The sequence below is a fragment of the Vollenhovia emeryi genome, unplaced genomic scaffold (genome assembly GCF_000949405.1).
Source record: "Vollenhovia emeryi isolate VEMERY1.0 unplaced genomic scaffold, V.emery_V1.0 DF939210.1, whole genome shotgun sequence".
NCBI lineage: Eukaryota > Metazoa > Arthropoda > Insecta > Hymenoptera > Formicidae > Vollenhovia > Vollenhovia emeryi.
Window position 1 is genome coordinate 475,214 of NW_011967156.1, and position 22,358 is coordinate 497,571.

At 43.6% G+C, this 22,358-nt stretch overlaps 5 protein-coding genes across 9 annotated transcripts; 2 read left to right on the forward strand and 3 right to left on the reverse strand.

Annotated features, from left to right (window-relative positions):
* Window positions 1–1,936: 1,936 nt before the first annotated feature.
* LOC105561180 lies at window positions 1,937–7,169 on the reverse strand. The gene is made up of 10 exons (XM_012010939.1): window positions 6,882–7,169; window positions 6,559–6,747; window positions 6,070–6,480; window positions 4,985–5,574; window positions 4,769–4,881; window positions 4,118–4,641; window positions 3,336–3,998; window positions 3,020–3,268; window positions 2,509–2,942; window positions 1,937–2,400 (listed from the first exon to the last, which is right to left on the reverse strand). Exons 1-10 carry the CDS (start codon window positions 7,116–7,118, stop codon window positions 1,986–1,988), a joined length of 3,825 nt encoding a protein of 1,274 aa, XP_011866329.1. The 5' UTR covers window positions 7,119–7,169; the 3' UTR covers window positions 1,937–1,985.
* Window positions 7,170–7,771: 602 nt separating this feature from the next.
* LOC105561181 (eukaryotic translation initiation factor 4H-like) lies at window positions 7,772–11,603 on the forward strand. 2 transcript variants are annotated; one of them, XM_012010942.1, is made up of 6 exons: window positions 7,772–7,880; window positions 9,104–9,268; window positions 9,366–9,496; window positions 9,551–9,616; window positions 9,808–10,032; window positions 10,340–11,603. In XM_012010942.1, the coding sequence occupies exons 1-6, from the start codon at window positions 7,849–7,851 to the stop codon at window positions 10,477–10,479; spliced, it is 759 nt and encodes a 252-aa protein (XP_011866332.1). In that variant the 5' UTR covers window positions 7,772–7,848; the 3' UTR covers window positions 10,480–11,603. The 2 variants fall into 2 exon arrangements, with proteins under 2 accessions (XP_011866332.1, XP_011866331.1); XM_012010941.1 differs by having other exon boundaries at window positions 9,366–9,616.
* A 649-nt stretch (window positions 11,604–12,252) lies between these two features.
* LOC105561182 (septin-1) lies at window positions 12,253–16,372 on the forward strand. Its single transcript, XM_012010943.1, has 6 exons — window positions 12,253–12,603; window positions 13,304–13,496; window positions 13,582–13,840; window positions 13,939–14,304; window positions 14,516–14,620; window positions 14,709–16,372. Exons 1-6 carry the CDS (start codon window positions 12,580–12,582, stop codon window positions 14,839–14,841), a joined length of 1,080 nt encoding a protein of 359 aa, XP_011866333.1. The 5' UTR covers window positions 12,253–12,579; the 3' UTR covers window positions 14,842–16,372.
* Window positions 16,373–16,459: 87 nt separating this feature from the next.
* On the reverse strand, window positions 16,460–18,363 carry LOC105561183 (mitochondrial import inner membrane translocase subunit Tim22). 4 transcript variants are annotated; one of them, XM_012010944.1, is made up of 5 exons: window positions 18,280–18,363; window positions 17,766–18,174; window positions 16,956–17,140; window positions 16,792–16,859; window positions 16,460–16,711 (listed from the first exon to the last, which is right to left on the reverse strand). In XM_012010944.1, exons 2-5 carry the CDS (start codon window positions 18,004–18,006, stop codon window positions 16,588–16,590), a joined length of 618 nt encoding a protein of 205 aa, XP_011866334.1. In that variant the 5' UTR covers window positions 18,007–18,174; window positions 18,280–18,363; the 3' UTR covers window positions 16,460–16,587. The 4 variants fall into 4 exon arrangements, with proteins under 4 accessions (XP_011866334.1, XP_011866337.1, XP_011866336.1 ...); XM_012010947.1 differs by having other exon boundaries at window positions 16,792–16,864; XM_012010946.1 differs by having other exon boundaries at window positions 17,766–18,142; window positions 18,280–18,362.
* A 1,391-nt stretch (window positions 18,364–19,754) lies between these two features.
* LOC105561184 (very-long-chain (3R)-3-hydroxyacyl-CoA dehydratase) lies at window positions 19,755–22,231 on the reverse strand. The gene is made up of 5 exons (XM_012010948.1): window positions 21,873–22,231; window positions 21,624–21,740; window positions 21,303–21,537; window positions 21,129–21,233; window positions 19,755–20,980 (listed from the first exon to the last, which is right to left on the reverse strand). The coding sequence occupies exons 1-5, from the start codon at window positions 21,954–21,956 to the stop codon at window positions 20,415–20,417; spliced, it is 1,107 nt and encodes a 368-aa protein (XP_011866338.1). The 5' UTR covers window positions 21,957–22,231; the 3' UTR covers window positions 19,755–20,414.
* Window positions 22,232–22,358: the final 127 nt, after the last annotated feature.

The window sequence follows — 22,358 nt, forward strand, 5'->3', positions numbered from 1 at the left end:
TGGATTTGCTACTGCTTGCGTTATTGCCTTACGTTCTCGACTATGGCCGGTATTCATAGTCCGTTCTTATATTTAAGATCATCTTAACTATACTCTTAATGTCTTTTTAACCAATCACAGAGCCGTATTAGCCTCTTAAGGCAACACTTAAGATGATTTTGAAGTAAGAATCGACTATGAATACCGGCCTATGATTGGTCGATTTTCTTATACTTACGTTTTACGCCCTTACGGAATTTTATGTGTGAAGGCCTTTACTTCTCGTTTCCCAGCAGTAACGTCGGATGGTCTCATCAATGATCATCCGTTAGATAAAACAAACTCGTAAATGACGTCAATTAGAGAAAATCACTCGATGTTCAGTTGAGTCTTGAAAAACAAAAAACTTGTAACACCCCGGAAATTGGGAACACAGACCCTAGTAGCACAGCGCATTGGCCCAAACATTACCGCAATTTCGTTACATTAGAAATGCCCAACGTGAAGCCAATATTGGCCATGGAACAAACGTAAATATCGCACGATAATAATTATATTAGATTTATATTGGAAGTGCATTGGCCAACACTTAACAATATACACGGGTATTTAAGGGCTACCGCAACTCAAGGGAGCTCAGTTCCAGTCACCCAGCCCTGATGATGCAAACTGCAAATTTTGCGAAACTTTTTAAGACTTAATTAGACCAATATTGCTGAATAGATATATTAGCTGGATAAGACGTCCGTCTTACAATATTGGACCACTATTGGGAATATTTATATTAGATTTACATTATTTCCCAATATTGCGCCAGTATATTTTGCTACTAGGGGAGGGATTCTCCCCACCCCGAGAAACTTGTGGACCAAATTTAAAAGATTCACACATACTTTCTCTGTATGTACAAAGGCAAAGTTATTTGTAATATACATGGCAGTTATACAAAACGTTATTATACAACTATGTAAAATGAGAGTGGCGTTTGAGCGAGAAAGAAAATTAATGCTCCGATAAATGTTTAGGATACGCTTAGATGCCTAATCGGCGTTACGATTGTTTTAACGAAATAGATCAACTAAAATTATATATATATATATATATATATATATATAAAGTAATTAAAAAATAGAACAGAAATTAGTCTGCATAGATATAAGGCACTTTCCAGACGTAATACAAACATAATTATGATAATGGTCTATTCAACAAACTTGCATAGCGCATAAACCTATGTATAAGAAATCTGATTGGGTCATAAGCGCATGCATAAGGAACTAAACCAATAAATTTCTTTATGCATACGCTTATGCACCCGTGTTTGCCTTGATATATCAGTACTGTTTCATATACATATCTTTTTACTTGAAAATAAAAGGAATTCTCAGCATGTTATCTCTCGCGTCTGATGTCGTCAAAAGACAACTGCAGCGAAATACTGGGGGCCTTATCAGCAGTCGTTTTAATTTTTTGAATCTAACGTTCACTGGCCTCGTACAGTCTTTGATCTTGTACATATTCAACTCTAGAATATCTGATTAGATACGAAGACATAGAAATAAACACTTTTCTCCGAGTGACACCCAAGGATGGATTAGAGACAATTTCTTTTGATGTATATTATTTAACATCTAATTCCTTGAAAAGGACCACAATCCGTATGGTCGAAACGTTGGAATCTAACTAATAAAGACATCTGCCAGCCTAACGTCGTTGAACAATTCTTTCTACCGTTAATAAACTACTGGCGACTTACACTCTTTCGTTGTTATAGAAAAAAAAACTTTGGAATCCATATTTTCTAAAGAAATTAGTGCGTCGCTAATTACTGCGTTTTTCGTAACAAACCTTAATTACAGCTGTATACAGATTTCCCTTACAATTAGCGTATGAAAATATTTCGTCAAGATCTGAAATACAGACAGGCGTATTCTAAACATTCATCCCGACTTTCGCGTGCTGTATGCGTCTCGTCAGTTTTTATTCTTATAGGTTTACAAATCGTATCAAGTACGATTGGTACGTTTTCTTCTTTTGTGCTCGCGTCCCTCCTCCGTCGCCCGATTCCTCTTCCGCGGCGTCTCCGGGATCGCAGAATCTCCGTTTTGAAGAACCTCCGCCGCGTCTTCGTCCTCCGGCAAATTGGCACTGCTAAATTTAAACAGCTCTATATCCTCAGACATAACTTTCGCACGTAACTCACGCGCTTCTTTCTTCAGTAATCGCTTGTCCCTTTGTCTGTTCTTGTTCTTTTTCTTTTTCCTTTGCTCATTATTGCTCTGTGCGGCCTCTTCCGGTTCTTTCTCTTCTTCAGAGTCACTTGCTTTGCCGTTTTGAGACCCGACGTTGCTTTGTTTGCCATTACTTTGTGCAACAGTACCATTGAGACTGTTCGGCTCAGTATCACCCTTCGTTGATGGCCTGGCGATAAATTATATCAAAAACAAAATAAATCCCTTGTTAGATAAAGAAGCGTGCAGATGATACGAACAATTTAGAGAATGGATTTAATTTGTTAATTACACTCACACATTAAGAGGCACTCCAATTTCGGCTGCTAGTTTCTTGTAGGCAGTTTTCGCATCTCCGAAAAGAGCGTTTTGGCTCCTGTACTTGGTCAACGTCGCTTTAACGCTCTGCCAATCCCATGCTTGTGGCAAATGACGCGAGTGAACGACGCGCAACAGCGCCAAGAGATGCCCGATAAATTTCTGCAGAACTTTCTTCTGCGCGCCAACGTTGTTACACGAAGCGGATTGTCCGTTATCGTTCACACGTAGGTCACACGTTTCCTTGAGCGTGTCTATAGTATTTTTACAAAGCGTCGTTTCCAGTTTCATTCTCACGTCGACATGTCTCGTATCCATGTTCAGCAGTCGATTGTTGTTATAGAAAATTAGTAGGAGCTCCAACGCTTGATTCCTGCGGAAGTATCGAATACTGCTGTCGAAAGCAAAGTCCACCTAAACAGTTAAATGATATTCTGTAAGACGAGCTATTTTACATTGACAGAACAGATTAGATATTCATTTTAACATACCAGCAGACTAGCCAACTGCCAGTTATCCTCCCAACACAACTGTAATACACTCTTGAACAATATTGACGAGAGCACGCAGTCCCTCTTCTTAAAGAACGCGGTTAAACTTTTCCCATAAATTTCTACAATGCTCTTAGTGGACAAGTCAGCTTGTTGCGCGCACCTTACGAGGAAGGTACAGCACTCAGCCAATTTATCGTTGAGTTCCTGACAGACCAAGACAGAACGCTCTCCTTTCTCGATCAGAGCCTTAAAGAGACATATCATATTTATCGTTTAATCAACAAACTTGCACTTGATCGCTACAAATAATTACCTTTAACACGGTCGTTAGCAAAGCATCGTCGACACCTATTGTATCGTTGAATTTTTTCACCGTCGACAGCTTTTTCAAGCAAGCCCGAATTCTATGCGCGAGTGGCCCCTGATGCGGATCCTTTATACAGAATTCCAACAGAGCGAAGAGCGACACGATCATATCTAGAGTGACCGCCATGGACGGGCAAGTATCTAAATAAATAGATAACAAATCTATAACGCGAGCCCTGAAGTGCATCAACGCCTGGCTCGTTTTCCCTTGCTTTTTGGAACGAGCCTGACGGTTCTCCCGGAGAATTTTAAACGCCGCTGCTAACGATTTATCCAATCGTTTGCCCTCTTCCTCTCCTATTTGATCCACGTCGATGTCCTCGTCATCGGTTTGCATCGCGGCATCGCCCAGCGCTTGACGTAGCGCCAGTCTCAATTTATCGGTCACCGTGTCATCTTCATCCCCGTCCTCGTCCTCACTTGCGTCAGATTGGGATTCATTCTCTGATAAACCGTCATTATTTAAAACACTTGCCTCCTCCTCCTCCCCCTCTTCTTCCTCATCATCATCGTTCTCGCTATCCTCCAACTCGCTTTCCATATCCGAGGAATCTTCATTGTCATTTCTCTTCGTGGTGAGTGTCTTTTGAGTATTTTTTACATCCAGTACCTGAAATAAAATATAACAAATATACCGTAACTTGTGCATTTTTCGGCTGTACAGTTCATAAATAATTTTTTTCAGTGAAAAAAATTAATTGTATGTAAAGTATATAAGTAGAAGCTTACCGCCAATATCTGATGAACTGCAGATGAAGTCAGATACGGGCATATATGTGGGAACACACAAGCGCCCAATGAACGGAATAAATGATCGTTTTTGGACAAAAGAGATAACAAAAGATCCACTACTACTTCGACCCATTCTGGCTCCTCTTCCGTAGCTGCGTTATTGAGCTTTTTGTGTTTCTTGGACTTTTTATTCAATCTATCATAACAACACTGGAGCTCATTAATCGACATAATTGCCGTTTCAGGATCTGAGAATAACTGCAGACCCATATGTAAATTCATTGTGTGAAATATCGGCAAGGCTTCCGAATTGTTTATATTCTTCTCGAGTTTCCCAATCAAGCTTATCACTTTTTTCCAAGCATCGGACGCTGCGTCGTTTAATGGCGTTCTTAATCGGATCGCGTTGCACTGCAACTTTGAGTCTATATCGTGAATGAGTGCGCTTAACAGACTTCGCACGTTATCCAATTTTGGTAATTTATGATCCAGGGCACGATAAAAGCAATCCTTCAATTGTTCTGAAAACAATTAAACCACTAAATTTACTCGCGCTTATAATTTAAAAACTGCATATATATATATATATATATATACACTATATATATATATATATATATATATATATATATATATATATATACTTACGCGCTAGTTCTATGCCAACATTTGACACTTCACATAATCCATAATTGAACAGGAACGTAAGTTGCTCAAGTCTCCAGTCTTGATCTGAGAATGTCTCTTGACGACCCATCAATCTAACGGAAAAATTCACATTTAATGCAATAACAAATATTAAGTTCTTTTAATCTACGTCTATTGTAATAAATATTATCGCGTATATTTTTGCATCAATTATACCTTGTTAATAGCTGCGCTATGTAATTTCGCTCGGCATTTGTCCATTCTGTCTTTGTACCTTCTTTTTCTTTAGCCATCTTGCTATGATGTTCTATAATATTTCTATACAACTCGCATAATTTCTTAATACCATCCATCCTCAGATTTCCTGTAATTATTTGAATCACCTTGACACCTGTCTTTTTTTCTATCATTAAATCACTCGGGTGCAATATAAACCTCTTCAATATACACAGCTGTTCATTTGTCTCCATGTCTTTGTCATTTGTAGCAGACGCTATCAGATGTAAAACTTTTCTGAATGTTACCAAAACTTCATCGTTATTATTCCTCTTACAACTAGAAAATCTCTTTAACATGTGTTGCAGTAAATTTGGAAGAACTAGTGATGATATTACAGCTTTATTTTTAACATCAACAAGTATTAGCCGTAAAAGTTCTACAGCTATATATTCATCAATCTTGGATGGTTTTACAAATCTCTGATCGATGTATGTGAAGAAGTCTGTCACGTGTTTAGTCTTTACTAGCTCCTCACAAAATACCTTGAACACCGGATGACGACGATAAGAGGTAGTTCGTGGTAAACTCTGATAACAAAAAGTAAGAAATTATATAAGTATTATAAGTCAAATATAAAGTCCTCTATGATGAAATAGTAGGTTTTTAACATCCAAATTCAATGACAAATCTTTTTTCGCACCAATTACACGATCTAATAATCAATTTTCCACTAAACAGATTTCACCCCAACGGCAATAAATTCACGGTGGAACCAACAGATGATGCCTATTAATTTAGCAGAAACTCTGCTATCTCTTGATAGGGGACTTTCCTCCACTTTTCACTTTTGTTAAAGCTTATTTAGGAATGCTAAGTATAATAGTTTAGGGAGAGCAGATGCTTATCAAGCAAGAGACTCAGGTTTGATTGCCTCCCCATGTAAGTAATTTTAGATATCTCACTATGATAAAAGCGAAAAACAAATCCCAAAGTAATTGAGTGATATTAATTATTACAAAAACCGTTGTATCCAGCAGATGGGGGTAGAAAGGAGATTATTTAAGTAACGTTAAATGACGTACCATCAAGAGTCTAGCAATATCCTCCACAGTATTCTCGCCAATAATCTGATGCACATTGAAGTGTTGTTTTAAAAATGGGCGCCAACATGGCATCTCGAATGTATTAAGAACAAGTAGCATATAAAAAGTATCTAAAGTTTGTTCAGGCCACGGCTTGCCAATTTCCTTCTCAATAATTGGCCAGATATTCTGTAGAACTGTCGAACGAAGCTGAGACGCGAACTCCGCGAGAAACATAACGGAGATCGCCGACAGGTAGCTGCGCTGTTTGCCAGAATTCACCAGGATCTCCGTGATCTTGGAGACTTCAGGCGTCCGTTCCAGCGTCTCGTGACTCATTTGAGCGAATAACTGGGATCTTATCAACGCACCACACAGCAGTATACGTCCCATGTGTATATCAGCGTTCTCCTATGGGCAAAAATGAAATATTACATTAATATAAATATCCCTTTTGTAACCGGCAAAACACAAGAATGTAGGTCTTACGCTCTTAGGATTACTGCCAGCCGGGTGCAACTGGGAGTCCATTATGGCCAGCAGCTTCTCCGGCGACGTGTCATCGCGCATCCTCAGGAAGACCGTCAAGGTGCTGTAGGATCCCTTTCTCGTGGCCGTCTTCGAGGATCCCAGACTGCGCACAAGTCTGACCAGCGCATAATTCAACTCCTCCTGATCCTGCAGAGATAAATCAGTGCCGCGGCGTGAGAACTGGCCGAGAGTATCTCGTAGGAACTAGATATCTCTCTTTCTCTCTCTCCTTGTTACCGGATTAAAGGTAGCTCGACGAGGTTAACGTGATTAATTTTTACCGTGTTACGTTGAAGCAGGTGATGGAGCAGCGCGACCCCGGCGTTGAGCCTCACGGCCTGGTTGCTGTCCTTCAGCTTGTGAAAATTGTCCAGCACGGTCGAATTCATCTTGTCGGCCCACCGCCGACCAGAGTCGTCCGCGATCGTAATTTCTGCCATGTGCGTGTCGCGCGGTATGTCCATCACGGCGGCCATCTTGCTCCTCCCGACGTTCCCCAGGGCTGCGTTCAGAAACATCACTCCGAGTGTCCCTGTATATCACTTTGTCCTTAATTGTTGCTCAAGGGTTTCTGAACGCAGCCTAGGAGGTGCGGGACTACGTTGATCGAAACGTGCGTTCCGAATCGACGAGGGAGACTTTTCTTCCTTCCCCTTCTTCCTTTTTAGTGGCTTCAGGTCCCAATTCGGATGCCCAAAGCGGTCACGATTCGATTTTGAAAACTTGGTGTGACAACTTCTTTGACAGCGTTCGTTTGTACATTCGTTCCTTGAGAAAATAGACTTGAAAGACGACGCGACAAAGACGACGATTTTGGGCTTGTTTTCTGTTCCTGCACTGGTGAACTAGTGCAGTAAGCTAGAATGAGAAAAAATATACTTGTCTTACTCCAATTTATTGCACTAGTTCACCAGTGCAGGAACAGAAAACAAGCCCTTTAACTATTGCGAAAATTGCAAATGGTTCAGAACTTTTCTGTTCATCTCGATCCGTTCTACCAATTCTCACGAGCTCTGGCACAAATGTTGTGACTCACCCTGTATATGAACTGACCATGAATACCGGCCATAGTGTCCCGCGTCGCCGCGCGGCCGACTCCGTCGTTTCGTTCGGCAAGATTGGTACGGGGCGCGCGACGCGGGCCGTGATCGCACGTCGGTAAATCACTGGCGCCGGGGCGCGCGATGGTGCCGCGCGCACGGTGACTAGTTCGACTCACGCGGTCCCGGTCAGTTCCGTGCATTCAATATGGCTGGTCGAGGTGGTTACGACGATTCAAGGCAAGTATCGGCCGCGTTTGCGGCGGTGTCACGCGGCCGGCCGGGCCGCGGGCGGCCNCGGCCGCGGGGACGCACGTGCGCCGGGCCCGACCGTCGGGGACGCGCGCGTCCCGCGCGCGTAAATCCCCCGGTTTTAAGGTTAAGTGAGTTACGCGACAGTGCGGGCGCGCAACACCTTGCGAGGCGCCGCGTACACGCGGCTTTATTTTGGCCGGGCCGGCTCCGCCGCCCGGGCTACCGCGGCTCGCGGCCGCGCGACCGAGCGGCGCGACGCGGCCGCGCGGCCCCGCGGCCGGGAGCGGTGCACGTGCGGCGCATGCCGCGGCGAGGAGGCGAGAGCGACGGGGGCCCCGAGACAGAGGGAGGAAGGATCGTTTTGCGCGACGGTGCCGACTTGCAGCGGCGCCGCGAATCCCGGCGCGCCCGGCCGAGCGTGCTGTCGGTTCCGGCTTCGCCGTCGCGCCTTCGGTTCATCGAGCCGCACTCCGACGTGCGTCTCCGCGACGCACAATGCTCCTACTTCACGCGTACACGCGCGTGTGTGTGCGCGCGCGCGCGCGCGCGCTCATATACACAATATACACATATGTACAGCGGAGCTTTCTTGCTTGGAAAATACGCTCGGCTGAGAGACGCGAGGTTGCGGGAAGGAAGAATGGATCATGTCATTTTTCTGTGCGTCCGGTGATTCACAGATTTATACGATTTTAGAGAGGCGGCCGAGCGCACTTGACGGATTTATCTTGAGAAGTTACGCCAATGTACGTCTGTAATGATAACATTCGACTTTATTGAGAGAGAAGTAAAGTCTTTTCCCCCTTAGACTGGTATAATCGACGCTGCGGAGACATCTGCACTTGCGGGTGGACGTAGTGGTTTATAAACGAATTGGAGCATCCCATGAGCTATGTGGTCTTTAAAGAGATATTTTTGAAATAAAACATACAGCTTGACATTTCAGTTCTAATCCAACGTGTTCTTTCCATCATTATCTGCAACTTCTTTTCGTCTTGATCTTAAAGTTTCAATTCCCTGGCGATAAAAGCCCCTCGGCTCTTTGAGATGAAGGAATAAATCGAGTTACCTTTTGTGCCACATTCTTTATGGGATGACGCGATACATGCATGTAACCGGATTCAAAGTCGCAATCGAAAAGATCGCGATGCGACGATTTTAACTCATGCTTTACGTATATGTAAAGACAAGTGTTTTTCTTTGTTCAGAGATTATTCCACTCATCGAAGTAGAAAACCGTTGCCAACAGAACCTCCGTACACTGCGTATGTGGGAAACTTGCCAAATGGAATTGTGCAAGGCGACGTTGACAAAATCTTCGAGAAGCTCAATGTCAAAGTCATCAGATTGGTTAAGGACAGGGATACCGACAAGTGTGTATAAATTGTAGGAGAGGGAGAGAGAGAGAGAGAATTTATACATATATACAAGCACATTGAGCGAATTAAAACCTTTTCCTCTCACTTGTAGATTCAAGGGCTTCTGCTATGTCGAGTTTGAAGACCTGGCTGATCTGGAGGCAGCACTGGAAATGGACGGGGCGGTAGAAGTAGACAAATGTCTGATCAAGATCGATGTAGCGGAGGGAAAAAGAAACGATCGCGGTGGCGGCTTCGACAGGAGAGGACGCGGCGGCAGCGGCGGCGGCGGCGGCGGCGGTGGCGGCAGCGGTTTCAAAGGACGAGATTCCGGCCGTAGCGGATTCAGCGATGATTTTGATAGTAAATTGTTATTTTCAAGTGAACATGCGCTTTTCCAAGTGTTAACGGAACGCGATGCAAATCTTGTATTTGTATACTAACAACACTAACGCTTGTAGCGCCAAGCTAACTCCTCTCTACCTCTGTCATGAAATGAAACACACTGCAAATGTTGACGATAAAAAAATTGTAATACTCGCTCTGATGTTTAGGATACAGCGATAGAGGCCCACAGGGAGGTAGTAGGCAAGGGAACGATAGATGGGATAGAAGTAATAGGGGCAATTACGGCCAATTCAACGACGACACAGGTGGAAATCGTGATTGGTCGCGAAGTACGTCTAGCAGGTCGTACACTAATAAACCACCACTTCGGGGAAGTGGTTCAGACCGGAAACCCTTCCCGGAGGAGACTTTCAAAGATGTCCCTCCTCCAGGTATGTATATAGTCTTGGAAAACGCTTGATCAATTCCACCGAGGATCTCGGTACTGCAATGTAATAAAGATTCTAGACGAATAAATGGGGATATGAGAAATTACGCAAAGTAAACATCGAATTAAAAATTTATTTCTTATCACAGAGGAATGTTTTTCCATTTTTTCCTTATATGTGAAGTGATTAGAAATTGAATCGTGACTTTTTGATCGAGCAATTATTCTATCCTTAAACTATTCTGTATCTCAAGAAAAAAACAATGTGCATTATCTATTATACTAATATCTAATTGAACTGTTTACTTTAGACACTACTGGGAGAAAACGTTTGGAGCTCAAACCAAGGACTGTTAAAGAGCCTGTGAATGCGATCGCGGAGTCGAGTAAAACAAGTTCCATTTACGGAGGTGCAAAGCCTCGAGAAGAAAAATTGAAAATGGACGAGTAAAACTAAGGATATCATCAATAGTCTCAGATTTCCCCGTGGAAATTGGAGAAAGAAACATTGTTGACAAAATTTTAAAATCAATCCAAGATTCCCTCATAGTTTTCCTGAAAAATCTAGTGGTGATTCTTCGAATATTTACAATCAGGAAATATCCTTTTTTTAATTCTTACAAGGGGTATCACCTGCAAGGAAAAAAATATACATATAATATATATATATAATATTACGCAATATATATATTACATATATATATTATATATATTACAGATATATAAATCTACTACAGTTCTCCTAAGTTTCGCGCATTTTTTAATCACGAATAAACATTTTTTTCTTCTAATGTCTTATGTATTTAAATTAACTTCTCGATTTCTCAATGAAAATAGAGTAATTGTAACTACAATATACATAAAGAGGAAAATGTGTATGCACAATGCATGCTCCGATAGTGATAGCGATTTATATACATAAAAGATGTTAAGATGCTATGCAGACGAGTACATTTTAATACTCTTGTCAATTTAATGTTGGGTTTCGTGTCTGTAATAATACTGAGGGTATATGTACAAACTATCACAAATATAAAATGTCGCAGCATGTATATTTCATCTTACGCTAGTATTTCTTATCTGTACTTGAGACTAAGCCCGGGTTCAAAGAAGTACAAAGGAAAGTGGCGACTACACACTAGGGTTTCGTTTCCTTCCATAGAATTTTTACGTTTCACCGTACAACGCTGATCATTGTGTATCAACCGTTCAAGGCGTACGTTCGTTACGATAATAGCATTAATATTATTAAAGCGATTGTTCTTTTCTTTTTCTTTCCAATCTACCCGAACGAATGAAGGATCGCTAGGTATAACATGCGAGTGGTTCATCAAAATTTCCACATTGCGGGGGAAGCGATGCAAAGGGGGATATGCGCCGATTATTATACATTAATAATTATGTAATGAATTAACCAGTGCTAACAGTGACGTTGAGGAATTGCGAGGAACGTCGTAAGAGTAGCAAATAAAAAAAAAGATTAAAATAAAACGAGAACTCGAAATAACAATAAATATGTAAAACGATGCTTGTATATGATACTATTTCCTGAATAAAGTAGCTGTTTGCCTCGTATCCGTCGTAATGCATTAGGATAAGCGACGTTCACTTGCACGGCAAAGTAAACGGGATGTAATTCACGATTGCGAATAATAATGCGATGCGCGCTCGTGATATTGACATTCCGAGCGCGCCTTCTCTCGCTCTCTTTATTTCTTAATACGTCAGACCTGTGAGACAAGTGCTACTTTATATTAAATTTCGTCTACGAATATAATAAATACAATTAAACGTATGACATAAAGTAAATCATGGGGGGGGGGGGGCGAGGAGATTTATTGATTGGCCACTGTCGAATGTACAATTGGAACCGATCATTCTTGCCGGCGTGAGAAGTCGATACATCGCACCGTGGATCCCCTCCCCGTGAATATCGATACAAATACGAGATGCGCAGACTGCGCGGTCAATCTGTCGCTACGAACGCTTCCGGGTATTTTCCTTTTCCTTTCAATCAATGAAGATAAAAGGGGGAAGGAGAAGCGCCTCGAGGCGGCGGCTTGACCGCAGCCCCGCGATCGTATCGCGGCGTGACTTTTCGCGAGGAGAGAGACGTAACGTAACGGAATGCCGTTCAGCTGTTCGGTTGCCACGCCTCAACTTACTCCGATTCATCGTGTCCCCCCCCCCCCTCCACCGCGCAATCGTCCCCTCGCGTCACTGCCTTCCGTTGCGCCCAGCAGTCTCGACGCGACGTCCCGTACGGTACTCCGCGCCCGTTTTTTTTCCCCCCCCGAGAGAGAGAGAGAGACTCGCCGTCGTGCCTTGGACGCGGTGCCGTGCGACCGGGACGACGTGTGGTAGCGGCCGCGTTAACCGAGCGATGCGAATCGGCGCGGTGAGCTGCGTCCGTGACTGAGGTAACCTGTGTATCTGTCGGGGCCGACATCGCGCGTCCGAGCGGTCCGCCTGTTCTAGCACGCGGCCGCGTCACGGCCACGAACCGCCGAGCCACCGCATAGAACGAACAGTGAGCCTCGCCGCGCCCGACATGTCGAGCGAGAGCGTGAAGACGGTGAGTCCCGCCTGTCATCGGCGAGTCTCCGCGACCGGACTCGGCGTGGGATTTCAGTTGACTGATTGATTGATTTCGATCGCGATTTAGCTCCCCTTTTGCCCCTCTCCAGTTTTGAGAACTGGAAAAGCGATTGATTTTGCATTTAAATTAACTTGTCGACTGTGGAGAAATGGACACCAGTCGCGCACGCTTCTTCTCTCGCTCGAAGAGGAAAAAAAGGCGCACGACCGGTAAATGGAGAACATTGTTCGCCAGATGTAAATTCGATCCCAGCGTACAAGTGTCTTATTGTAAAAAAAAAGGGTTTGCAACCCGCAACGGACGACAATGCACGAAACTCGTGTTGCATGTTTTTCGCTTGCGAAAGAGAAAAATTGCACAATTGGTCAATGGTAAACGTTGAATGTATCCGAATGTACGTCCCTTGCGAAATACCTCGAGATGTACACGCCGAGTCCGTCCCTCGAGTAATGCGGTTTAGAAATATTTCTGAAACGAAAGAGAACATTTCGCGTTCTCATCCAAGACATCCATCGTTTGCAGTCTGAATTTTGTATCTTTTACTTCCTGGCGACAAGAGTCTTTCAGTCTACAAGGAGTAAAATCGAGCGCCCTTTCACACCGCGTTGCCGCGCGACGATCCAACATTTGCTCTTTGTCCCGAGATACAACTAATCGATGCGCGTCTCCTTTCCAGTTTGCCAGTTTGGAGACACCCGGCTACGTGGGATTCGCGAACCTGCCGAATCAGGTGCACCGCAAGTCCGTGAAGAAGGGCTTCGAGTTCACGCTCATGGTCGTGGGTGAGTCCGGCCTCGGAAAGTCCACCCTGGTGAACAGTCTGTTCCTCACGGATCTGTATCCCGAGCGGATAATTCCCGACGCAGTCGGTAGGCACTCCGTTTTTAATGTATAATGTGATTTTTGCAAATTTCCACGCGACTGAAGTGCCCGTTCGTTTACCTTTCCAAACAGAGAAGACCAATCAAACTGTGAAACTCGACGCTTCGACGGTGGAGATCGAAGAGAGGGGCGTGAAGCTTAGATTGACGGTCGTCGATACACCTGGCTATGGGGACGCGATCGACAACACCGACAGTTTCCGCGCCATCATTCAGTACATAGACGACCAGTTCGAGAGATTTCTTCGCGACGAGAGCGGTCTAAACAGGAGGAACATCGTGGACAATAGAATACATTGCTGTTTCTATTTCATCTCTCCGTTTGGCCACGGGTACAAATTGCTGTCTCGTACAATTAAGTCGGTCGTTCGAAGCCGGAGACGATTACGGCGGTGCAGATAATGCAATCGGTTCTTCTCCCGTTAATCAGGTTGAAGCCGTTGGACATCGAGTTTATGAAGCAACTTCATAACAAAGTTAACATAGTTCCTGTAATAGCGAAGGCCGATGTACTTACCAAAAAGGAAGTCTTGCGCCTGAAGAAAAGGGTCATGGAGGAGATTGAGGGCAACGGAATCAAAATATACCCCTTACCGGACTGTGATAGCGACGAGGACGAGGACTACAAGGAACAGGTGCGTCAACTGAAGGAGGCCGTGCCGTTCGCGGTGTGCGGCGCCAACACCCTGCTCGAGGTCAAGGGAAAGAGGGTACGCGGTCGACTGTATCCGTGGGGCGTTGTCGAAGTGGAGAACCCGGATCATTGCGATTTTATCAAGTTAAGGACGATGCTGATGTAAGCTCTCGCTATAACTACATGGCATTTTCACTTGTGTTGATATAAGTTTAAAGGCCTGCGTCCATGATGCTTGGTCCAAGTTCTAGTCCTAAGAAATGTGTAGCCAATCAACTTGCAGCTATTCCATAAAAGCTACATATTTCTTGGACCAAGTTCTAGCTTCGTGGACACAGGCTGTAACATTATTCTCTCTCTTTTTTTTTTGTAGCACGCATATGCAAGATTTACAGGAAGTAACGCAAGAGGTGCATTACGAGAATTATCGTAGCGAGAGGTTGGCGAAGGGAGCTCCGGTGCCGCCGCGACGTCAAACGTGAGGGCAAACATTTCACTTTACGACATTGCGTACCTGACGTTACGTACGAGCGTTATCTCAACCTCCCGTTTCTTTCTCTGTGCAGCATCGCGGAGACCGATAAAAGCACCGCCGTGCTGGAGAAGGATCGCATTCTGCAAGAAAAAGAGGCGGAGATACGGCACATGCAGGAATTGCTGGCTGTGATGCAGGCGCAGATGCAACAACAGCAACCTTGATCAAACGTGCGTTTGTGTACCGACGTGTGAAATGAAGGAGGCGACTCCTCCATTGTTACGAGTGCCAAAAAGATTTATAAAACTTTTTTAGTGGCTCACACGGTTCGAGATCTTGATTCCGGGCGCGATGTTTTTGAGCTCCCGTCTTTTATTAGGACAATCTCATTTTGATATGCGTTTTACAGCCATATATTTTGTAAGAATATGTCAACTACTAATCGTCTTTTGATAGGTGTACATTGCCGAGGCTCTTGACAGTCTCCGTTAGTCATCCAAATGCCTTGTCCAGACAAACAGACCAATAGAATCGATCTGAAATTGTGGCACAGTATGAAACAAATGTTTGCATATCCAAGGTTGGTAGGTAAGGCACTTGAGTAGCTTGTTCCTTTTAACAAAATTCATTCGAACGAGAATCGCTCTACGTCGAGGATTTTACTGTGCGAGTACTTACCGAGAATATTGTTCGAATCCCCCTCTCCTTTTTTTTTAACGAGTATTTGTCTTCGATTTATCAGTTTCCTATGTTTGTGATTTTTGTCTTAATTATTAACAAACTGCTTAATGTTTTATCTCATATCGTGCATTGAAGCATAGGCATAATAAGAATTTAAATAAGATCTTATTACGTAAGTAAAAAAACGAGACCAATGAAGCAAGATTTGCGAATGCAACTCTCTCATGTAGCGCCTAATAACTTACCATTTTGAGAAACTTTTAAGTACAGATCTCAGTTACACATGCATTATAAAAAAAAAAGTATTAGATATACACGCGACGTAACAAATAGGAATTTTACCTCAAATAAAGATAATCATATAACAGAATGACACGGAAAAGAATCGTGAAAGAAGTGCCTTGCAACTTTTATCTATCACAATACGAATATTAACATATTTAAGAAGTGCAAATGCTTTCTTCGTGTATAAATATGCAAACAGTTTGTTGCAAACATTTCAGTTGCATTAAAAGAATCATTTCCTCTAATTGAGCAATATCAATATAGTCACGAGAAGTTGATAGGTAAAACTTATATTACCGATAGCAAATAAAGAATCTCATATTGAATTCACGTAAGACAGTTTGTATGAAGACTTTAGAAGGATGATGCAATCCTCAGATAAAAGGATCTGACTGATCACCCCAGATTATATCTAAAATCAACTACTGTTTAGCTTCTAATATTAAGCGACCTAGAAGTAAAGAAGTATGAATGTGCCAAAGCACTTTTTAAAAGAGAGGATAATCCAAAGTTAATCTTAAATACATAATATACTCCATTTTTTTCTTGCGACACCGGCCATTTGTAACTTCTTTCTTCCAAGTCCCCACGCATATACGAGTCCACGAAACATATAAATGATAATATGTATTCCTATATACATGAATACTGTATTCGTCATACACGATAGGAGTAAAAACGTAACGTTTAAGATAAATGTGACAGATTTAGGAACTTTTTGCGTATATCACGTAGGAGTGTCCCCTTGTGCGAATTGTTTCATGCAATACAACGAAATACGTGAAATGTGATTATGTGTATGAATTGTAAGGAAATTTCATATACGCGAAACTTTGGATAAATATTAAGTGGTGTAAATTAATTGAAAGGGCAATATATATTTTACGCTTTTAATTCAGTCACACGATATTAGTTTTACGAACATATTTACACTGAAGACATTTCCACGTTTTTATACAGGAATTGTATAGATACGTAATTGCATAAAAATTTTTATATCTCTTTTATACAAATATATATCTTTTAACAATCTCCGCTGTACAGTCTACGATCCACGCATGTAATAGTCTATCGCCGTCGAGAATGCGGCGAAGCCCGCGGCGCCGATTATGCCCGCTTTTACACCGGCTGTTAAACAAAAGAGATTAAATCAAACGAGGTAGATTCGAAGAGTATCGACAATCGTAATGCACGGGGAAAGTTGATACCTCTCAAGCCAATTAGTCCGCCCGTTACACCGCCCGCATACGTGCCGTTCTTCCAGTCGGACTTGCCTCTGTACTGAAATCAAGAACGTTCTTTTACAACGCGTCGAGAGAAACGGCAGACTGTTGTCCGAAAATCAAGCTAACACGCGTATCTCGGGCATTACCGATTCTATTGCGCACTCGATGCTGGTGAATAGCCCTCCGACAATCGCAAAGTTCTTGGCGAGGCTGAGACTCGTGGTTTTCATCTCCGTCAGCACCTCCCGCGCGGTCTGCTGCTTCTCGAGGCTCCCTATGCTTGGATTCAGGCTGGAGGTGAACACCCCGAAGGCCAATCCCAAGCCGTATCCTGAGAGACAATTGTTTTTTTAGTTATACGTTATTTAACTGTGACAATTGTAATCTCGACTCTCTGCGATCCGGATTATTCCTTGTGAGCGAGAATATAAAATATCTTGTAGTTGATATGAAATCGGTAGATCTAACACAAGTCAAGGAATTTATATTATTAATGGATTCACGGATATTGCAAAGATATAAGGCACTAGTATGATTCGACACAACCGGCTATAATTTGTAATTAAAAGAACTTACTATGAAAAATATTATCTCAGCCAAGATTTGAACCTGGACCTTCCCCTTACCGTGACCGAGCGTCTTGGTATGAGGGGAGGTCCAGGTTCAAATCCTGGCTGAGGTAATATTTTCCGCATTAAGTTCCGTCAATTAAAAACCATAGCCAATTGTACTAAGTAGTGCTATGCTCTGTTCTTTGTTTACTGAACAAAATGATTATCGCTTGTGTTTTCAAAGATATAATTTGCCAACTACAATAGCATACAGATCCGAATACTGAAGAGTTGTACGATATAGGCTACCGCGTTTTGTCAGTGGCTCGACGTAGGACTGCGAGGAGTTAAATATCGATCACGCTCGACATTGGCGTGTGAAGAGAAACCGGCGGAGAGACGTACCCAAGACACAACTCATGACGCCCTTGAACGCACAGCTTTCCATCGCGCTCTCAATCCTCTTTTCCTCGATAGTCTTTATCTGCACGGGCCCCATCATCGTCGGGATTATAATGTTCTCTCTGTAGCGTTTCTGATTGTCGAGGAGGTACAGGGCGACGTTGTCGAGCTCGGTGTCGCTCAGCGACACCTTCTTCTCGGCGGTCGCCGGCAAAAGCGTCTTCGTCAGGTCAGCGGGGTACATTTTCTACAATGTTCGCAACGACTCGGAATAAAAGTGTGCCTCGACGTTATACACCGTTACGTCGCGACGAGCTCCGAACAGTCGGCTAGAAAGTCATCTCTCGCCTGCGTCAGGTCGGATTCTGCAACGGAGTGTTCTGAAATGCGTTAAACGCCGTGTCGCATGGGTCTGAAATAAAGCGAAATACGCGTGCTCGAAATGAAATCTCACTGAACCGACCAGGCACGGGATCGCGCGCATCCAGTTACAGACGGTGCGCTCAGGCGTGCTTACCATGCTTCCTAACCAAATTCATCGATGTTCATCGAGGTGTACCCAGTGATGCTAGCTTGGACTACCAGCAGTACCAGCTACACCGTGTACCGGAGTACTCCGGGATCAGTGTTGTTAGGTTAGGAGAGCCGCTTTCTGACGCATGCGCGTTCAAGCATCGGTGCAGTTTCGAATTAAAGCGGGAAGCACACACACTTTGGGCCATCGCACACAAAATTGCATAGTTGCATATGCGTAGCGCAAGACAGTCTAGACCAAAAAGCATTTTATGTAAATCAATATGACGATTTAATGCTCAATGTTCATTGGTTTAAACAGTTTTCGTGCTGTGCACATGCAGCTGTGCAATTTTGTGTGCGATGGCCCTTTTGCATAAGTGCATAAGCACACGCATAACGAATTTGATTGGTCCATTTCCTTATGCACTTGCTTATAATTAAATAACCAATCAAATTCGTTATGTATAAGCTTATGCATTTATGCAAAAGTATGTGCTCCCCGCTTTAGGATTTATATGGGTCCTGTAGGAAGCCTATTTCAATGCTTCTTATGTGTTCTTATGTCTCTTATATGGTTTTTAACTAGTTCTTTTAGCAACATTTGGATCCATACACAAATATGGAACGACTTATTTACCTTTTGAAGATTTTTATGCAACTCCAGTAGAAGCATCAGAATAGGTTCTTACAGGACTCATGTAAATCCTAAAGCCCGTATCAGACTATAGCCAACGGCACACGTTACTATTTTTCCTACTAGATTCCTTACGAGAGCCAATCAGGATGCAGTTTTAAGTCACCTGATCGAAAACTCTGCATCCTGATTGGCTCTCGCAAGCAATTTAGTAGGAAAAATAGTATCGTGTGCCGTTGGCTTATGGATTGAGATTGGGATTAGATTAAAATTTGACCAGTCACAGTAAAGCCCGTATCAGACTACGGATTGAGATTGGGATTAGATTGAAATTTGACCAATCGGAGTAAAAGTTACTGAACTTAAGATTAGTAAACTTTACTGTGATTGATTAAATTTCAATCTAATCCCAATCCCAATCCGTAGTCTGATACGGGCTTAAAGTTTACCGATTTCAAGTTTAGTAACTTTTACTCCAATTGGTCAAATTTCAATCTAATATCAATTCGATCGCGAATGCGCAAGAAGCGGCTCCTCTCCCAACATTGCTCCGGATTGAAGATAGCCGCGACCGATATCGACAAAAAGGAATATCGATGTGTCGAGGACATCGACAATGTTCTTCGAAGTTAATTTGAAATTCAAATCTATTGAGTTTGCGATTCGACATTCCGCAACTTGTTTTAACTCTTCTGTTCTCTTATTGGAAGGAAAATATTATTTAAGTGAAAGAATTATGTTAATGTAATCGAATAGAATAACCAGTTTAAGGAACAATAACCAGTAAGCAACTTTTATATTGCTATACTGTTAATGCAATAACGTATAAAACATTTGTCCTCAGTGAATTCTGTTGCAATAGCAAATATATTTTGCGTTGAATATCAATTTTATAAGTATAATTACGATTTTTGCACGTTCCACTGCTTTCTCATAAGCTTCCTTCATAAACATCCGAAGAAACACAATTTGATCGTGCTCATCCTATTTACATGATTTATTCTGTTCCTTTACGTACCTACAGGGTGTTTGTATTTAAGACTTGGATACCTAAGAATTCGAATTCTCAGCAACGCCGTTTATTATACGAAATGTAGTCGAATGTTTGTATTGTATAGTCGTCGAATGGGATGTCTACATCGCAAAGTCTTTTCGCTCTTATTACAATAATGGCACACGCAGAACGAAAATATGCCGCGCGCTGCGCGCACCTCGTTACACGGCATTTAATTGTACAATAAATAATAGACCCACGAAATGAAACTAGTTTATGCGACTAGAGCATGAAATTTAAATTTCGCTTTTATCACGGATACCTAGCGATAAAAACATACAAACGTCTATACAAAATTGCAGCATTATTACGAAAGCTGTGTACGTTAAAACGGAGCTTATTATTCCTATGTGCATTCCACGCACTCTTTTTAGTACATCGTCTGCGCGATGGTGATCGTAGGCGAAGAGAGAAATACGAGTCTGGAAATACGCTCATCTACGCAAAATCAGTTGTACTTCTTTTTAATCTGGGGCTTTTTCAGTTTCCTCGAGCGCATCTGATTCATACGCGACATTAGCGTGTACATCCCGGGCAAGAGCAGGAAGAGTAAGTAAAGTCTTATGACCGACGGGAAGTGAATGGCGAAATTGTAGCTGTTCGGTAGTGAGACGGTGAACTTTTGGGTCTCCTCGAAGTACGGAATGTTTCGCAGCATTATGATGCCCTCGCACACGAAGCCCATCGGGTACAACGGTATCCAGATCGTGTATCTCAGCCACGTCAGGAGGGATATCTCGACGTTCAGCAGCTGCGTGATGTAGTACGGATATCTGACTATCTCCACCATGCTCCATATGAGAAACAGGTAGAAAACCGCCGGCTTGGTTTGCATGCGCGGCTCGGCGTCGATCATGCAGAACAGTATGAACGCTCGACCGCCCGTTTGCAGCAGGGACACCAGCACGCTGCTCTTCGTGTATCCGAACAGAGGGTGCATCACCTCCAGGAATTGCAAAAGTTGTATGAACTTGATTGGGCCGCCGACCATGTCGTACGTTTCTTTCATGGAATCTGAAATGTCGCGTTGAAAGGAAACGTTTCTGTAGAAGGCGACTGTTATAAATTTCCACGCGAGGGAGCCTCGATACAATTTTTCGAGCCGATTTCTTGCGCAAGAGAAAGGAGCGTATTAAAGTGATGTGCGTAAATCTGATTATACCTGGTCCGTCGCGCGAGTATCGTATAGCCATTACAGCGAGCACATAAATGAAGCCGACAAATTGACAGAGATTGTACACGACTAGGTACACTTTCGCGAAATCCTCTGAAAGAACAAGGCACAGCGTTAGTCCCGTGACGCTGCTACAGCGACACATCTATTAGCGACGCGTACCTTTTCTGTAACCGAGCTCTTCTTTGTGCAACTTATCGTACATATCGGGATAATCGTTGAGAATGTTGCGCTTCTCGTCCTCGTTGTCGTCCATGTCTTCGCTCTTCCACTTGTCGAAGTCGATCTTAAGCCACGAGGGCTTCTGCGGCTGGCTCGTCAGTCTCGGCCACCAACCGTTACATTTCTTTCTCAGGACGAAGTCCACCTCGCGGTCGATCACTTTGTAACTGCTCTCCTGCAATAAACGCCGCGGCACAGGTTACTCCTACAGCTACAACTCGTGTCGAATAGACGCATACGAGAGGCTGGACTTGTCGTTACGTTTGGCTCGACAGGCGAGTGAAGATTTAGGTCGAAGCTGTAGTTGTTCAGTCCTCTAGCTCCCTGGCCATAGGCTGTGACTTGCAACGTGGTCTCCTTTAGATTGACATTAAGATCCTACAAAATTAAGCGTGTGATTGTGACAATATGCGTTGGCATTCAACCCAGAATTCGTCGGTTTGACGCGAAAACGACGAGAAGTAACGTCGGCGGGGAGGTACAGGGAATCTTATCTCGCACGACACGTACCTTGACGTCGGTCAGGTCCACCTTCAGCGTGACCTGGCCCTCCGTCTGGGCCCAGTACACAAACGGCGTAAGCGTGCCGGACATTTTACCATAGCAACCCGACGGCACCGGGGGGTCTCTCTTATCGCCGCCGGGCCTGTGTTATCGCCGCCTTCCTCTCCGCGGATCCCCTAGAAATTCAACAGCATCGCGCTCGTTCCCGCCTGCACTTTGATTCGCTCCAAACGTCAACTCCGCTCGACCGTTAAACCGACCGGACCCGGCCGAGGGATTACTCCTCACGCTCGTACGATTATCTCAAGTGTCGTCATATCGTTTTACATTAGATAACACCGATCAGCTGGGCGGGGGAGGGGGGGGGGCGAGGGCGTCAAACTCTCAAGGCCCGTTCGCGCGGGCACGGTTGATTCCTAAAATCCATTCACAGGGAGAGCTGCTACCTGCGCCGTGCCGCACTTTCCGCACCTCGGGCTCGAGCGTGAATCA

Excerpts from the sequence above, each read along its gene's own strand:
- LOC105561180 (XM_012010939.1), bottom strand. The coding sequence starts at position 7,118 with ATGTTTCTGAACGCAGCCCTGGGGAACGTCGGGAGGAGCAAGATGGCC. Across the intron at positions 6,481-6,558 it reads CTGGCAGTAATCCTAAGAGC|GAGAACGCTGATATACACAT; the intron begins GTAAGACCTACA and ends TTTTGCCCATAG. Across the intron at positions 4,882-4,984 it reads ATAGCGCAGCTATTAACAAG|ATTGATGGGTCGTCAAGAGA; the intron begins GTATAATTGATG and ends TTTTTCCGTTAG.
- LOC105561182 (XM_012010943.1), top strand. The coding sequence starts at position 12,580 with ATGTCGAGCGAGAGCGTGAAGACG. Across the intron at positions 12,604-13,303 it reads CGAGCGAGAGCGTGAAGACG|TTTGCCAGTTTGGAGACACC; the intron begins GTGAGTCCCGCC and ends TCTCCTTTCCAG. Across the intron at positions 14,621-14,708 it reads GTGCCGCCGCGACGTCAAAC|CATCGCGGAGACCGATAAAA; the intron begins GTGAGGGCAAAC and ends TTCTCTGTGCAG.
- LOC105561181 (XM_012010941.1), top strand. The coding sequence starts at position 7,849 with ATGGCTGGTCGAGGTGGTTACGACGATTCAAG. Across the intron at positions 7,881-9,103 it reads GGTGGTTACGACGATTCAAG|AGATTATTCCACTCATCGAA; the intron begins GCAAGTATCGGC and ends TTCTTTGTTCAG. Across the intron at positions 9,269-9,365 it reads AAGGACAGGGATACCGACAA|ATTCAAGGGCTTCTGCTATG; the intron begins GTGTGTATAAAT and ends TCTCACTTGTAG.
- LOC105561183 (XM_012010944.1), bottom strand. The coding sequence starts at position 18,006 with ATGTACCCCGCTGACCTGACGAAGACGCTTTTGCCGGCGACCGCCGAG. Across the intron at positions 16,860-16,955 it reads TCGAGTGCGCAATAGAATCG|AGGCAAGTCCGACTGGAAGA; the intron begins GTAATGCCCGAG and ends ATTTCAGTACAG. Across the intron at positions 16,712-16,791 it reads CGGACTAATTGGCTTGAGAG|CCGGTGTAAAAGCGGGCATA; the intron begins GTATCAACTTTC and ends TTTGTTTAACAG.
- LOC105561184 (XM_012010948.1), bottom strand. The coding sequence starts at position 21,956 with ATGTCCGGCACGCTTACGCCGTTTGTGTACTGGGCCCAGACGGAGGGC. Across the intron at positions 21,538-21,623 it reads ACTCGCCTGTCGAGCCAAAC|GAGAGCAGTTACAAAGTGAT; the intron begins GTAACGACAAGT and ends CGTTTATTGCAG. Across the intron at positions 20,981-21,128 it reads ATACTCGCGCGACGGACCAG|ATTCCATGAAAGAAACGTAC; the intron begins GTATAATCAGAT and ends GCGACATTTCAG.